Raw genomic sequence first — 15,416 nt, 5'->3', positions numbered from 1 at the left:
TTTCTTTAAGACCCAGCTCTAGCTCTTAAGTCTTCTTCTGCTGTTCCAATTGTCATCTTTTTTCCTCCTGAACTCTCTTTCCTGAACTCCAATAAAGCCTATTGTCTAAATAGAAACTATATTAAATACCAAAGCACTGTGCTGGGGTGGAGATAGGAATGAGGGAGTAGAGTTTAGATGGTCCATGCCCTCATGGAACTTACATTTTGGTAGAAGAGAGCATTACAGATATTATACAATATTACATAATACAAGCATTATGGAGCTACAAAACAAAATTCTATGTGTTCTGAGGTGGAAGGTCATTAGCAAGTGGGAGAATTAAGGAAGGCTGAGGCTGAAGAGTTAAATATCTTGGCTAATAATCACATAGCTAATGTTGGAGGTGGGATTTAAATCTAGTGCTCTTCTCACTACATCATGTTGTTGTTCAAGGGTTTCAAGTGTCCAACTCTTTGTGACCCCATTTGGGATTTTCTTGGCAGATACTGGAGTGGTTTGCCATTTCCTTCTCCAGTTTCTTTTATAGATAAGGAAACTGAGGCAAACAGCCTTAAGTGACTTGCCCAGGGTCACACAGCTAATATGTGTCTGAGGCCAGATTTGAACTTGAGAATTCCTGATTCCAGGCCTGGCAGTCACTGTACCATCTAGCTGCCCACTACACCATGCTGCCTCTTAAATATAGTCCTGGGGGGCACTATTAGGACTAATAGTCCCTATGGAGCCTATTCAATCAAGGTATAAAAATATCCAATCAGCTCCTTCCTGGGGACAGACTCCTGTGAATTACTGGCATAACTGAAGAAGATATTCTGAAAGGAATGAGAAGAGTTTTAAAAGACTAGTGCACCATAAAATGTCAGACTTAAAACAAAGAACATCAGCATACATAAAATGTCAAAGCTATATGGGACAATCTAATGAAACTCTCATTACAGATAAGGAAAAAAGTAGGCCAGAGAAGGATGTAATTTTTCCAGAGTTACAGTTCAGTGGTAGAGCTGGAACTAGAGCTGGGCCTCAGATCATCTGACTCCTTCTCTGGGTTCTTTGAATTACCATGGAGGTTGGGTACAATGAGTCCACACTGTAGAAATAAGGTGCAGCTTAACAAGATGGCTGAGAGTGGTATTATTTGCTGTATCCTCTTCTCCCCCTTACCTGCATCATCTAAAGGACAAGAGAATTTATAATTGCTCTTATCCCAAATACATCATGTAATTACCTAGAAAACCACTAAAGCCAGGCCTTATTGGTCATATTTCATAACTGGAAACCATTAATTATCATTGTCTCTGGGTTCTCTTCCCTTCTACTTCTGATCCTGATTGCCAGTGTCTATGGAGGAATGCAGGATAAGGAATAGAGGGATAAAAGAAGTCATTCTGACTGTGACTGACCTATAACTTCTAACTAGTAGCCATACCTTGTGGAGTACCAAACATGATATTGACTGTACAGGATCGATGAACTTGATGCTGCTGGGTGATGACAATGGCAAAAGGAGATCCCCCCCTGCCAACATCCTCCAGGGCCTGTGACAGTGACATCTCTGTGTTGAGGAAAATTAGGTCTACCACCATGCCTAGGTCTCGAACTTTCCTCCCCACGGATTCAGCATAGTCTCTGGAAATAACCATGGCCTTGGTTAGTATACACTCACGGCCTACCAATCTATAAAGACTTTGCTCTTGAATTGTCTTCAATTCCCACTTTACCCTCTATGCAGACCATATTTTTTTTCGAGTGGAAAGGGGCTTTAAAGGCCCATCTAGTTGAACCTTCTTACTTTACAGAAAGGGAAATGGGAGATTGTCACAAAATGAATTAGAGGCAGAACAGGGGCTCAAACTCAAGTCTCTCAGCTCCTACTCTGCCTTCCATGACTTGCCATGCGCAGTTTTCTTTGGTCAAAAGAAAGCTGTCTACACTTTAAAAAGTGAACATCTTTTCATAGTGCACCACGGAGTCTGCCTGCTGCTCAGTGTCTCTACACCTCCTTCTCTTTGTCACTGGTTTGGAATAAGCTCTTTAATCTCAAACTATAAGGCATAAGAAGCCATTCTCTAGGCACTTCATGAAAAATAACATGGAAATGACCAAATCTATATCCCACCATGCTCTTTCCTTTCAGTCCCATAGCAGACACTCAGCCTTTTGATGAGCAGAATGTTAAACAGAGGTGAACACAGCACAGCAGTGAACTCTCTTGCTTTGGTAACACTAAAAGACTAGCAGCATTGCAAGGTCATGGCCCTTTACAAAGAAGTCTTTGTTCTCTGCTGAGCTCAGTGATGGATGCTCAGTGAGCAATGGATGTACTGCCTGAGCAGTGTGGCAGAATGTGCTGGGGAGCTCAGAACTGGCACACCATCACCATATAGCTCATGTCCCTTATGGCACAAATAGTAATCTAATATTCAAGTAACTGGTCTGTATTTAGGAGAAGTCTCCAAAGGGCCTCTTACTTTGTCTGCTTGTTGACCACGATCACAGAGCAATCTACAGGCCTTTCAGCATCAAATCGCCTTTGAATTTCCTCAAAATACTGACGATACAGCTCTTCTCTACGCCGCTCTTCACGCTTCAGACGCTCTGTAAGGACAGAGTCAAAGAAAAGTTGAAGAATGACCACTAAAGAACCAGTAATGTTCACATTTTTTAACAGCATCCTACCACTTTTCTCAACTTCACAAAGGTCTTATAACAGGCTCTAAGTTACTTGTGGTCAGACACAGACATCTTTGTACTATTTGTACCAAATACCTAGAAACACAATCTTTCCCCTTTCCCTCTCATTCCCAGTAAAGAGTTATTAAATTTGTCATGCTGCTGAATTACTATCACTATTTCATCCTACTCTGTCTACCTAAAATGGGACAGACATGATTTTTATTAAAGAAAATTGACACTCAACCTTTAGCACGGGACTGACTTTCTGGGCCTGGGGGAGCTCGTCCATCAAAGTGATCTCTGTAACGATCAAAATAAGTGTCATCCTTCCTTCTGTAATACTCTTCCATGCGCAGATAACGGTCATATGATTCTTCTCTCCTGCAAAGTAAATAAATATGCACTGAGAGTTAAGCAAACAAAAGAGAGAAGCAGGGACACTGCTGGATTTCTAAAAACAGTATCCCCATTTGATTATACATAGGTCAGAGTTTTGACAGAGTAAAGAAAGAACAGAATGCCCATGAGAAGGGAAGTATGACTCTCCAGTAAGAGAGATAGCTAGAAGGCGCAAGGGAGAGAACACTGGATCTGGAGTCAGGAAGACCTGAGTTCAAATCTAGACTCAGATACTTACTAGCTGTGTGACCTCGGGCAAGTCACTTAACCTGTCTGCCTCAGTTTCCTCATCTGTAAAATGGGGGATAATGGTATCATCTATTTCCTAGGTTGTTGTGAGGATCAAATGAGATATCTGTAATGCTTCTGGCAAACCTTAAAGCACTATTATCTGTACTACAGTCCTCTCCAATAAAAAGTAGCAATATAGATGTTACTCCTGTTTTTTTCCCCAAACTACCTATGTTCTACAATATAAATCTGTTTTTTCCACACATAAACATGAATATGCTTCATTTCAGCCACAAACATTAATTTACTAAGAAAAGAAAGTATTTACCAAGTGCCCACCACTACAAGGGACAGTTCCTGCTTCTATAGTGGCTATAACAAGCACATTATGTAAGAACAAACCTCTTTATCCTCATCTTATTCCTGGGTTCCTAGAATGTAAAGCCATGTGTATACTGTCCTTCTTATGATTTTTATAGAGAATGGATCTTACCAGTATCACACAAAATTGCCACATACCTATTATAGGCAGGATCCCGTGAATCCCTCACATCTTGGTATCTGTCATACATAGGGTCTCGTGGGGCATCCCGAATATTACGCAGATCTCTCATATCCCTGGGATCTCTCAGCTCTCGAGGATCTCCAAGGTCCCTGAGATCTCTTATATCCCGAGGATCCCGCATGTCTCTAGAATCCCTGGGGTCCCACATGTCTCTAGAATCCCTGGGGTCCCGAATGTCTCTAGAATCCCTGGGGTCCCGCATGTCTCTGGCATCCCTGGGGTCCCGCATGTCTCTGGAGTCTCGGGCATCTCGGCCATTCCTGCCATCCCTGGGTTCTCTCCTTGGGCTGCCTCGAACTGGGGACCGATCCCGTCTTGCATCCTGACCATCTCCAAAACCATATGGATCCCTGTGGGGAAGGGAGCAGGAAAGTACTGTGATGAAAAAGACAGCAATGGCCCTTCAACTCTTATATACCTGGTATAGCCAAACTGACACTACCCAATAAAGTCTACTCTCTAAATCAGAGCAAACAGACAAGAGTAGCTAGGACACTGCTGGATTTTTAAAGACAGTCTCCCCATTTGATCATATATAGTTCAAAGAGTTCTGACAGAACAAAGAAAAAACAAAATGCCCGTAGGAAGGACTGTATGGCTATCCAGTAAGAGTCTCACAAGGGAAAGAGAAAAGGGACAAACTGATGAAAGAGGTCACATGTGACCAAATAATGAGGTTTTATCAAAGAATATTATGCCCTTCAGGCAGATCATGAAAAACCAATTTTGTGAGTGATGACTGTCTTCAGCTTTTAGAAAATTATGGTTAAAATGACTGCCGGCATAATCAAACTAAACTTAAAGGAAATGGACAGCAAGGTATAACAGATCAACAAAAATAGATTTTTCAGATTGCTGTAAGGAGACAAACAAATTTATGTACTGCCTTAACATAGATTACTTTGTGCAGCTTTTAGGTAAAGATTTATATGGAGCACTAATCTCTATGCATTGACTAATGACTTTTATCATATCACAGAGAGCATTTGGTGACTCCAAATGGATTTTCTTTAGAAGATATTTCCCTCTGGATATGCCACCACCATCTTAAGTATAACATGTCTAAAATGGAATTCATTACCTCAAACCCACTCCCTTCTAGACTTATGCATTTCATTGTCATAAGTCTCTCGTTCAACAAGGCAAAAAATTTTTCTATGTCCTATTTAATTTATCCTTCCTACTCCACGTTCAGTTACCCAGTCTGATAGACTGTTCCTCTATGATTCCTTTCTTATTCATCCTTTCCCTTTGCCTTTCCACTGTCATCAACCTATTATCTTTTCATGCCTGTACTACTGCAACTACTGCATCAGTTTTCATTCTCCACTTGATTCTAGACTTGATACCAGATTAATCTTCTTGAAATATTCTTTTTTTTTTTTTGGAGGGGGGAAAGGCAGGGCAATTGGGGTTAAGTGACTTGCCCAAGGTCACACAGCTAGTAAGTGTTAAGTGTCTGAGGCCAGATTTGAACTCAGGTCCTCCTGACTCTAGGGCCGGTGTTCTATTCACTGCACCACCTAGTCACCCCCCCCCCTTTTTTTTTGCTTTTTGGAGGGGGGAAGAAGGCAGGGCAATTGGGGTTAAGTGACTTGCCCAAGGTCACATGGCTATTAAGTGTTAAGTGTCTGAATCTGGATTTGAACTCAGGTCCTCCTGGCTCCAGGATTGGTGCTCTATTCACTGTGCCACCTACCTGCCCCTCTTGAAACATTCTGCCTCCATATATAACTCTCCATTCTAAAAACCCAAAATTCCTTACCCCAATATTTAAGGACCTTTGCATTTTGGTCTCTACCTTTCTAATTTTGTGAACTACTTGAATTCTTAGATATAGTAAAAAAAGTTTTGTTCATTGTTCAAATACATTATATGCATATTCCCGCCTCTGCCTTTTTGCTCAGGTCATTTCCCCTGTCTGGGATAATCTCTACTCCCTTTCCTCCTCAATGCCAATCTCTATTTGTCTAATTCCTATTTTTCCTTTCAGGACCCAGATCAAAGCTCACTTTCCTCTACAAAGTCTTACCCAACCAGGCACTAGCAATTTTGTCCTCTTCTGAATTCCTATAGTAAGATGGTGGTACTTAATCTCCATACCAGTTATGGACAACCTAGCATGAGTTCTTACATTGTTATCTTTTTAGAGTTCTATCTTATACAGTGGTAAGCCTCTCAAAAGGCCAGAATGCTGTATTTCTTTCTATCCTTAGCACAGAGCTTGGCAGGTACATAAAAATGTTTGCTGATAACATAATAATTTGGCAAGAAACTTGAATTTCATTCCACTGACATAGACTACAGGGCAAAAGTAATTTAAAATACCAAATGAGATCCTAAGATAAGCACTGGTCATCCATGTTTTTGAGATTTGCTAGTATTTCTATATTACCTGTTAATGCAAAAAATAACAGAATATTAGGGTATTTAAATGAGGAAAAGTACACATAAATTTGTTTTTTCCCCAGATCTATCTACCTACCTGCCTTCCTACCTTCCTTCTTACCTACCTACCTACCTACCTAAAGTTTCTTGCCTCTGCCTACTCTTCATCAGTCCAGGCAGCTCTCACATTATATTGTGTGGTACTGATGAACAAAATGTGGGCAAATATTCACAGCCCAGTGGGAAGAAGCAATTGCAGAGTATTTTGAAGCCATTATGGATTGGGAGGATAAACCCACCCTGGGGAGTGTTTGCAATCAGTCATTAGAGTTGGCAACAGCTTTTAGTGTTCTCGGCTGGCTCCCAGGACTCAGAGAGATCAGTAACCTGACAGACCACAGACCACAGATACACACACCCAACACATACAGAGTCAGTCAGCCAGCCAAACAACCAGCTTTAAGGCTCAAAAAGGCCTGGGGGAGAGGAGAAAGTAAAAAGTTCATATTTTCACATTTTTGTAGTACAAGTGCAAATAACTAGGAAAAAGAAAAAACTCTGTTAAATTTTCTTTTTCTTGATTCCAAGGAAATATACCTCACTTACCTGTTAGGTCTCCTTCTCTGGAGGCTGACTTTTAGCCTAGATTCCCAAATAATGGGTTCAGACTTCCAGTTTATGACAGATAAGACCTCCCCTTAGCACAAGAGTTTTTAAAGTCCATCTGAAACAACCCTCTAATGCTTCCCTCAATTATTTGCTGAGTAAAAAGGTAGAAAAGTTAATAGTCACAGCAGAAAGATAGGAAAGAGGAAAAGGAATAGTGGGGGGTAATGGAAGGGAAGATATTACTCTAAAATGAAAAGGCAAGTAGTTTTCTTTCCTTTGGAAGATGAATAGCATGCAAGATTGCTCTTCATACAGGGACAAAAAAGCTTTAGGTTCACTTTAACCCCCCCCCCCCCCAAAAAAACCAACCCAGAACAAAATAGCCCCTGCTGCCACCCCCTACATCTTACTCAAAACAAGAACACTGGTAACAATAAGAAAATTACAATGTGCAGGATTCAAAGTGCCACCAGAATAAAATTTTCTGTGTGAGAGACTTGACCTTAGATAACAAGTGATTCAAAAGCAGGTTTCTTAAGCATAATAAGGTTCACAACATCATCCCATGATACTAGAGGTGTTTCAGTAAAAGAAACAAATTCAACACCTCTTCAGGTACCAGGTTATTAGAGGCTAAAGAGAGACCAGTGATTACAGACTTTCAGGGTTAAAGACTATAGACCATATACAGGCAGGTTAAAAAAAAATCACTTCCAAAATTATGTCCCAAATTCCCTCCTACTCAAAAGAAAACAACACTTTTTACCCAAGGGGTGTTCTCATGTCCATTATGGAGGACTGGGACAGATATGAAAAACCCAGGTTGCCAGTCTAAGCTGTCTTTTTTTTGAAGCAGTAGATACTTTCCATTCCATTTTGCATTTTCCATTCAGGTGCCTAAAGGTCCAAAATATAAAGGGAAGCACAGATTGATGAATCTGGGGATGCTATTTGGATCTTCTTTCTGTTGAGAAATGAACTAATGCCTCAGAAATAGGATACTGCAACGAGGTCTTGGGTATCATATCCAGAATGGTTTCTGGTTCTTCAATCCTCTTGGAAGAAGAGGGAGGGGCTGAAATCAATGTCTTCTTTATTGTTTCTTACTACTTACCATCTTATCTCATGTGTTCCTTTGCCTTGGGAAACTAGCTTTTCTTTCCCTGATCTATTCTCTGTGAGAATTCTCCTTCATCAGTTATTCAAGCTTCTGTTGTCACATATAAATACAACTTTCAGAATGGTTGTCTTCTGTGTGAGAGCTTCATTATTTGCCACAAGGTTGCATGATTCCATTAGAAACCAGGAATACAGATATGTACATGATTTGAGGAAAGGAAATATAGTAAATCGTTAAGTCCCCTCATATGTTGCAAATCAAGTCACAAGCATGCTGCTTTTCTCTCTGGGGAGAAAACTTGTCTTCCTCCAGGCATTAATTTAAAATCTCTTGTTCTCTCAGCTAGATTCATAATTCCAGATATAGATGACATTCACTGAGGACTGAATGCTTTATCAAAGTACTACAGGACAGAGGATAACACATCAGGAGTAAAGAACCATGAAGACTACCTATAGATATGCCTGACTCACATCAAGGAGCTGGTAGTAATAAAACACAACAAGAATTTTATCAGTCCAAATAAACTGGTGCTCTGTTGACAAGACAGCTTCAGGCTCCATGATTCTTGATGATGGACAGATTCAACACGTTTTCCAAAATTAAAGACGAAATGGTAGAGAGAAAATAATCCAAATATGATATTAAGGATAATTTTGTTCTTTCTTCTTCAGGTCATATGGAAATGCTTGGGAAATATGGAGTGTACCTGCTATCATCACAGTCCTTATCTTTACCTTGCATTTTCAGGGAGTTAATGCCTAATCCCTCTGAGTTTAGCATTACTATTTGACACCTTATCACTCATGATAAGATGTGCTAAATCCAAAATGGGAACCAAATGGCCTAGATCTGTAAGAGCCCAATGATTCAGTGATGACTGAGCTCTGATCTGAATTTGTTCCAAAGCAGAATCCCGCATGTAGAGTAGAGTCATCTGAAGGTGTGGCTTTCCAGTCAAGATGATTAGAAAACACTTTAACAGAGGGCAATATGTACCTATGACTCACTCAGGAGATATTACTTAACAGAAAGATGAGCTAGCAGATGTCCAGCCCACCTTAGACATTTTAAGCGGCGACAATCCTGTGAAAGCTTTTGTAATTACTGGAGCTCATTTCACCATTTTCAAGAAAACAAGATAACCTTACAAAACAAAGATGCTCTAGCACTTAAATACCATTTTTTTAATGAAAAAAGGAGGAAGAATTAAGTACCAACCTAAGCAAATACTCTTGTTCAGAAGAGATAGCAAATGGCACACCATTTTTATTAAGGTAGAAGAAAATAATAATCAAGGAGAAAGGATCCTGAGGCACATAAAATCTATGCGAGCACCAACTGTACCTGTCAACATTTTAGTGTCTTCAGTGATAACTGTGGGCTTTGGTTGGAAGAGAGCATTTGAAGCAGAGATAGTACCTGATACTCACCTCCAAGAGAAGTGACAAAATCCTTTGCGAGACTAACCACACACTAGAAATGTTACTATCAAGTCCTATCTATCCAGAACTCTTATCTGAGAGATGACAAAAATACTGACCCAATTATTTAGAGGTTGTATTGTGAATACATTCTTTTATCTATTTAGCTTTAGGGACTACGTTATTAATTAAAGGAGAAGCTTTATTTTTTGATATTAGCATTCACTTTTCTTTTTAGATAGTATGTTCAGAAAGGATTTTGGTGAATAAACACATTCCTCTTTTTTTTTTTTTTGGAACAAATCAGCCTGGCTGTTTAAAAATGCATCATGTTATGACAGCCTGCTGGGGAACCCAGTGAGCAAAATATTACCAAGAGGAAGACTGATTCTAAAATGGAATCTGAATTAGCCCAGTTGTCCCCACTGTTTACTATAATAAAACAGTAGGCCAATTCCTACTGTTACCTCACTCCCCAAACCTCATCTAAAACTCATTTCTTAGGAAGGTGACATTAAGAGAAATAAAGTGGTGATCTACATGGATACACGCTTACATTTGGGAAGGGTACTAGTGTTCATTTTAAAAGGCAGTTTCTAAATAACACTGCTTATATTTTTGGTTATTTCAAAAAGATGTAACACTACTCTCCCTCTACTGATGATGGTACATCTAAGGCTAGAAAATGCATCTTCTTCATTAATATTTTGGTAAAAGGTTTGTGTAGTTAGTTATTTCCCTGACACAGACAATGATCAATCATCAATGAGAAATGATAGAAGTGTTTGGCTAAATAGTCATTAATAAATTTAATACCTAGCATCCCTCTCAAACCATATTAACAGGAAGCACATTGTCTTTTGCCTTCTTCCTTATTGTTTAGTCTTGTAGGTGACACACATAGATACCACTACAGTGGTTGTAAGTATCTCTTGGGGAGGAGAGGAAGGGAAATGTACCTCCCTGTGACACAGTGTGAATACTCTCTGCAGTATAATCAGGAATATTAGACGGGAGAACAGTACATTTCCTCTGTAAGTCATTCATGTCAAGGAACATTAGCTATACCAATTAGTGTTTCTTCAAAAATGGATACACAACATATCCACTTTCTTTTTTTTGTTTCTGTTTCTTTTTGAAGGGGGAAGGCAGGGCAATTGGGGTTAAGTGACTTGTCCAAGGTCACATGGCTAGTAAGTGTTAAGTGTCTGAGGCTGCATTTGAACTCAGGTCCTCCTAACTCCAGGGCTGGTGCTCTATTCACTGTGCCACCTAGCTGCCCCAAAACAGATGTGTAATTTTTTTTTTTTGGAGGAGGGAGGGTGAGGCAATTGGGGTTGAGTGACTTGTCCAAGGTCACATGGCTAATAAGTGTTAAGTGTCTGAGGCTGCATTTGAACTCAGGTCCTCCTAACTCCAGGGCTGGTGCTCTATTCACTGTGCCACCTAGCTGCCCCAAAACAGATGTGTAATTTTTTTTTTTGGAGGAGGGAGGGTGAGGCAATTGGGGTTGAGTGACTTGTCCAAGGTCACACCGCTAGTAACTGTGTCAAGTGTCTGAGGCCAAATTTGAACTCAGGTCCTCCTGGCTCCAGGGTTGATGCTCTATTCACAGGGCCACCTAGCTGCCCCTAACATATCCACTTTCAATTTATTTGGCAACCACAGTCAGTTTCCACTTGAACTCTTTAGTTTTAACATAGACAGATAGGATATAGGATATCCATCTGTATGCCAGAGAAAAACCAGAAACACAGGACTAATTTACATGTTTACTTGGGATGTGAAGTACAGCAAGAAGAAAACAGATGAGTCCACCTAACAATTGCAGCACAATTGCAGCGAGGTATGAGGTAAGAAGGAAAGCAGACAAACTGGGTTTACTGAAATTCAGCTGAGTTTTTGCAGTTGTCTCACACTGTCTAAACATTTACTTGTGCTAAAATACACAGAAAAGATATACAACACACCTTTCATTCATTCATTCACAAGCACTTATTAAGTGCCTGCTACATGCTAGATACTGTGGTATGCCCTGGGGATGAAAAGACAAAAGCAAAAGCATTCCTGCTTTCAGGGAACTTACATTCAATGGGCAGGGAGGAGCATGTACACACAGAACAACAAAAATATATACAAAGTAATTCCTAGGGAAGGACACTTAGCAACTTAGGGTGGGGGTAATGAGGCCAAACTTCTAAAAGAAGTGCAATTTGAGTTTTGAAGGAAGATTTTGAATTAGAAATTCAACAAAGTAGAGTTGAGAAAGGAGTTCATTCTTGACACAGAGGATTGTCTTTGCAAAGGCATGGAGACAGGTACATGCTTTATACAAGGATATCAAGAGGGCTAGACTGGGCAGAAGAGTGTATGAAAATCTGGGAAGCTGAAGTCATGCTATGAAGAACTTTCAAAGTTAAATAACAGAATTTTTTTTTAATCCTAGATGGACACTGGAACCACTGGAGCTTCTTGAACAGGATATTGATATGACTTGTGCTTTAGGAATATCACTTTGGTAGCAGAGGGCAGATTGGAAAGGGGAGAGACTGAAGGCTGGGAGACCAATTAAGAGACTATTGCAATAATTCAGGGGAGAGGGGAAAGGGGATCTGAACTAGGTTGGTAGCTCTAGGCATGTAGAGAAATGGAAAAGAATGGGAGGAATCCAAGTGAGATTATGGATACATTATCTACAAGAAATGGAAACATCATGGTTGCGAGGTAAAGTAAGTAGGTGACAATATGTCTGAGGTTTTAAATCTGGGTATAAGTATAGTGGCACTGTCAACAGGAACAGGGAAGCTAGGAAGAGGGAAGGGTGTATGGGAAAAGGTAATGAGTTTTGTTTTAGACATGGAATTGGAGATGCCTTTGGGATATCTAGCTGGAGATTTCAAAAAAGCAGTTGGTGGTGCAGGACCAAAGTTCAGAAGAGATAGTGGGGTTGGATATATAGATATGGGAGTTATCTACACAGAGGTTATAAATGAACCCATGAGAGCTAATGAGATTAAGAAGACAGTGAGTGGGTCCAGAGAAATGGGTCCAGGAAAGTGCCCTAGGGTACAGGGAAGCACAGGACACAGGACAAAATTAAGATAATGATTCATCAAAGAGAACAAGCAATCAAACAGATAGGAGGAGAACCAGGAGAGGGCATTGTCACAAAACCCATGAAGAAGTAAGTGTGGGTAGTTTAATGTTGAAGAGGTTAAGAAGGATAAGAACTGAAAGACATTAGATAAGGCAATTAAAAGATGACTGGTAACTTCAAGGGAGAAGTTTCCACTGAGTGATGAGGTCCGAAGCTAGATTATAACAGGTTGTTATGAGGTAAGAAAATAGAAACAATGAACATAGGTTTGGTTTTTTAAATACAAGTTTGATTATAAAAAGGAGAGATACAGGAGGATAGTTTGAGGAGATGGTTAAGGAGAAATTGAAGATTAGGAAGACAAAAAGAATGACAGAAGGGGCAACCTCCTAAAAGAGGAAGGGGGTGGGACTAAGGGTAGAAATAGAGGGGCTGGCATTTGCTAGGAAAAAAGACTACTTCCTTTAAGACAGAAGAAGAAAAGAAGAGAACAGGAAAAGATATTGAGGTGATCTGGAGTGTAGAGTTGGTGTGATGCAAAAGCTTGCAACAGATGGACTTAATTTTTTTGGCTATTTGTTTTTAGTAAGTTTTTTTTGTTTGTTTTTTGGGGGGAGGAATTGTGTAGGTATTTTGATGAGAAAAGAGAAAGTTTGGAATAGACTATGTGAGGAATATGACAGAGTCAACTAGGAAAGAGTAAGAGAATCGATGTGCATAGCAAGGGTTCAGTTGAGACTGGATAACATAAATTTATAATGGACTCATTCAGCCCAGTTCTATGATTTCATCATTATTTAGCAACAAGTATTTGGGAAAGAAGGTGCATGGTTGGAGTAATCTTGAGTTGGGGTTAAAAAAAGGATTAGTAGTGGAAGGATATGGAGGAAGAGACTTAAGGGTAAAGGACAATATCAAAATGAATTGGTTAACTATAGGGTCAAGATTTTTAAACAAAGAAAGGTCAAAGCAGGGGTGAGAGCCAAGGAAAAAGGGGGCAGAGTGACTAGCTAATGGAGAACAGTTAAGACATAAGGAAAGATGGAAGGATAGGCAATAATGACATGACAGAGGAACAGTTGTTAATGACAGAGGCACTGGAACACTTCTGGGTGGTGACAAGATCAACGGTTGTGTGTGGCTATAGTGGAGTGAAGGTCTCTGAACAAGCGGGACTAAGCATACCAATGTATCTGTCCAAATCTGCAGCATAACCAGAGTACTTAACACTCTGCACTTAACTCACAAGGTTGCACAGATCTATGTGACAGTAGATGTGGCTGTACTTACAATGTCACTTCATTTTGCGGCACAGTCAAAATGGAAAAAGACCTGAATTTTGAAGCATAATCATGCACCCAGAGCATGGCTTGAAATGTGTAGCATGGGTACATATAGAATCTAATAATATACTCCTCACCTCACCTTACACGAGCATACAGGCATAAACACATGCAAAACCACATAACAATCATTCCACCTATGAAGTGAAGCTGACAATATATAGCACCTTCTACCCCCAAATGGTTATGTTCAATGTAATTGTTCAGTTAAGCTAAGGTACACAAAGTAGTGACCCATGTTGTTAACTGTACAGACAAGGATACACTGTATCCCTTCCTATGTTGAAATAATAGTGATATTCAGTTTACCATAGTAAACTTGTATTTTAGCTTAGGTCCAAAGCCCAAATCCATATTGAATTCACTTGACTCCTTAAATTCATTAGGCACGAATATATCTGCAATCCACAACAAAAATGAAAATACAGCCTGCACTTGTGAACTGTAGAGGCAGAGAGGATACAATATATCCTCTTCTGGTGGAAGGGGTAACAAAATTGAAGTTTCTCATTTTGACAAAGACAGGAACATAGGCTTATGTCCTGAAGAGTCACATCAAGACCATATCTTTTGTATATACCCAGAAGAGAAACTGAGCAGGGAAAATTCCCTGCATTTCCAAAAGAGGTTTTGACAGGGCTGGCAGACTTCATTTCCAAGTCGGTAACCCAAATGTGCATGAAAAAAAGATGTGTGACACAGGGACAGCACCCTCTTAAGCTGCACTTTTCATAAAACCAATCTGTACTGGCAGCCTTTAAGATTGAAGAGATGAAACAGTGATAACTGTACAGCAGGGCAGCATGGGACACACTGAAGACCTCAAGCAATCCTTATAGATGCAGAGGTTTGCCAGTGATACATGAGCCAGAGACAAACAGTAGTTTGTCCTCTTCCAATCCCGCGCAACATTTATTGCACGCTGAACTTCGCTGCTGGGTTTGGCACCGGACACACAAAGCTTCCTCTGCATCTCCTGATGTTTAAAAAAAGCAGCAAGGCCCTTCACACATGGTTCATGTTCTTATCGTTCACTTGAGCGCCTTTGATTTGTTGGGGGGAAAGGGAAGAAGAGACACTTGGTGGATGAAGTTTGGCTTAACTCCCCAAAGCCCGACTCTCCCAGGGTAATTCGCTGCTTCAGGGTACTTTACCTTCGTGCTGGACTGGGTCTTGCAGGAGCCGTATTCATATTTCTTCTTTCCGCTGCCTTATTAATATCTGAAAAGAATAATCAACCCATCTGTTCAATGCTACGGAATAAAAACAAGATCATCAGCAAATTTCAAATGAGAGCAACAACAAAAAAATACAATTGCCAAACAGATGGTGCAAGAAAAATCCATTCAGCAAAGATACACTGTCACTTGGGCAACTTTTATTAAGGCAGTACAATGTCATGACTTGATAAGGAATGGCCCTCAGATTTACAATGAATACAAATCTTGGGCAAAACTGATTCTTTAATGACTAACACTGTGGCAAGTCTTGAAGCCACAATTCCTGAAGGGCTGAATTTAACCCTCTTCACCAGTCCTCAGATGGACTAGTTTTAAGGGCCTTT

The 15,416-nt window shown here is 40.1% G+C and overlaps 1 protein-coding gene across 6 annotated transcripts in view; it reads right to left on the bottom strand.

The window, feature by feature from the left end:
* Positions 1 to 15,416, bottom strand: part of NCOA5 (nuclear receptor coactivator 5) — a 31,800-nt gene that overhangs the window by 5,476 nt on the left and 10,908 nt on the right. For 4 of the 6 annotated variants that reach the window (XM_069062730.1, XM_069062729.1, XM_069062734.1 and 1 more), the window contains 5 exons: positions 15,007 to 15,073; positions 3,826 to 4,221; positions 2,921 to 3,057; positions 2,472 to 2,598; positions 1,430 to 1,629 (listed from right to left, as the gene is read on the bottom strand). In XM_069062730.1, the coding sequence (XP_068918831.1) occupies positions 1,430 to 1,629; positions 2,472 to 2,598; positions 2,921 to 3,057; positions 3,826 to 4,221; positions 15,007 to 15,044 (898 nt within the window). In that variant the 5' untranslated portion in view covers positions 15,045 to 15,073. The remainder of the gene's footprint in view (positions 1 to 1,429; positions 1,630 to 2,471; positions 2,599 to 2,920; positions 3,058 to 3,825; positions 4,222 to 15,006; positions 15,074 to 15,416) is intronic. The other 2 variants (XM_069062732.1, XM_069062733.1) reach the window with 2 other exon arrangements.

The sequence above is a fragment of the Petaurus breviceps genome, unplaced genomic scaffold (assembly GCF_028583685.1).
Source record: "Petaurus breviceps papuanus isolate PSGF00001 unplaced genomic scaffold, PetGlider_PUasm1.0 90503, whole genome shotgun sequence".
Classification (NCBI taxonomy): domain Eukaryota; kingdom Metazoa; phylum Chordata; class Mammalia; order Diprotodontia; family Petauridae; genus Petaurus; species Petaurus breviceps.
Note: the sequence above shows the minus strand (reverse complement) of the source record. Positions and strands in the feature narration are given on the sequence as shown.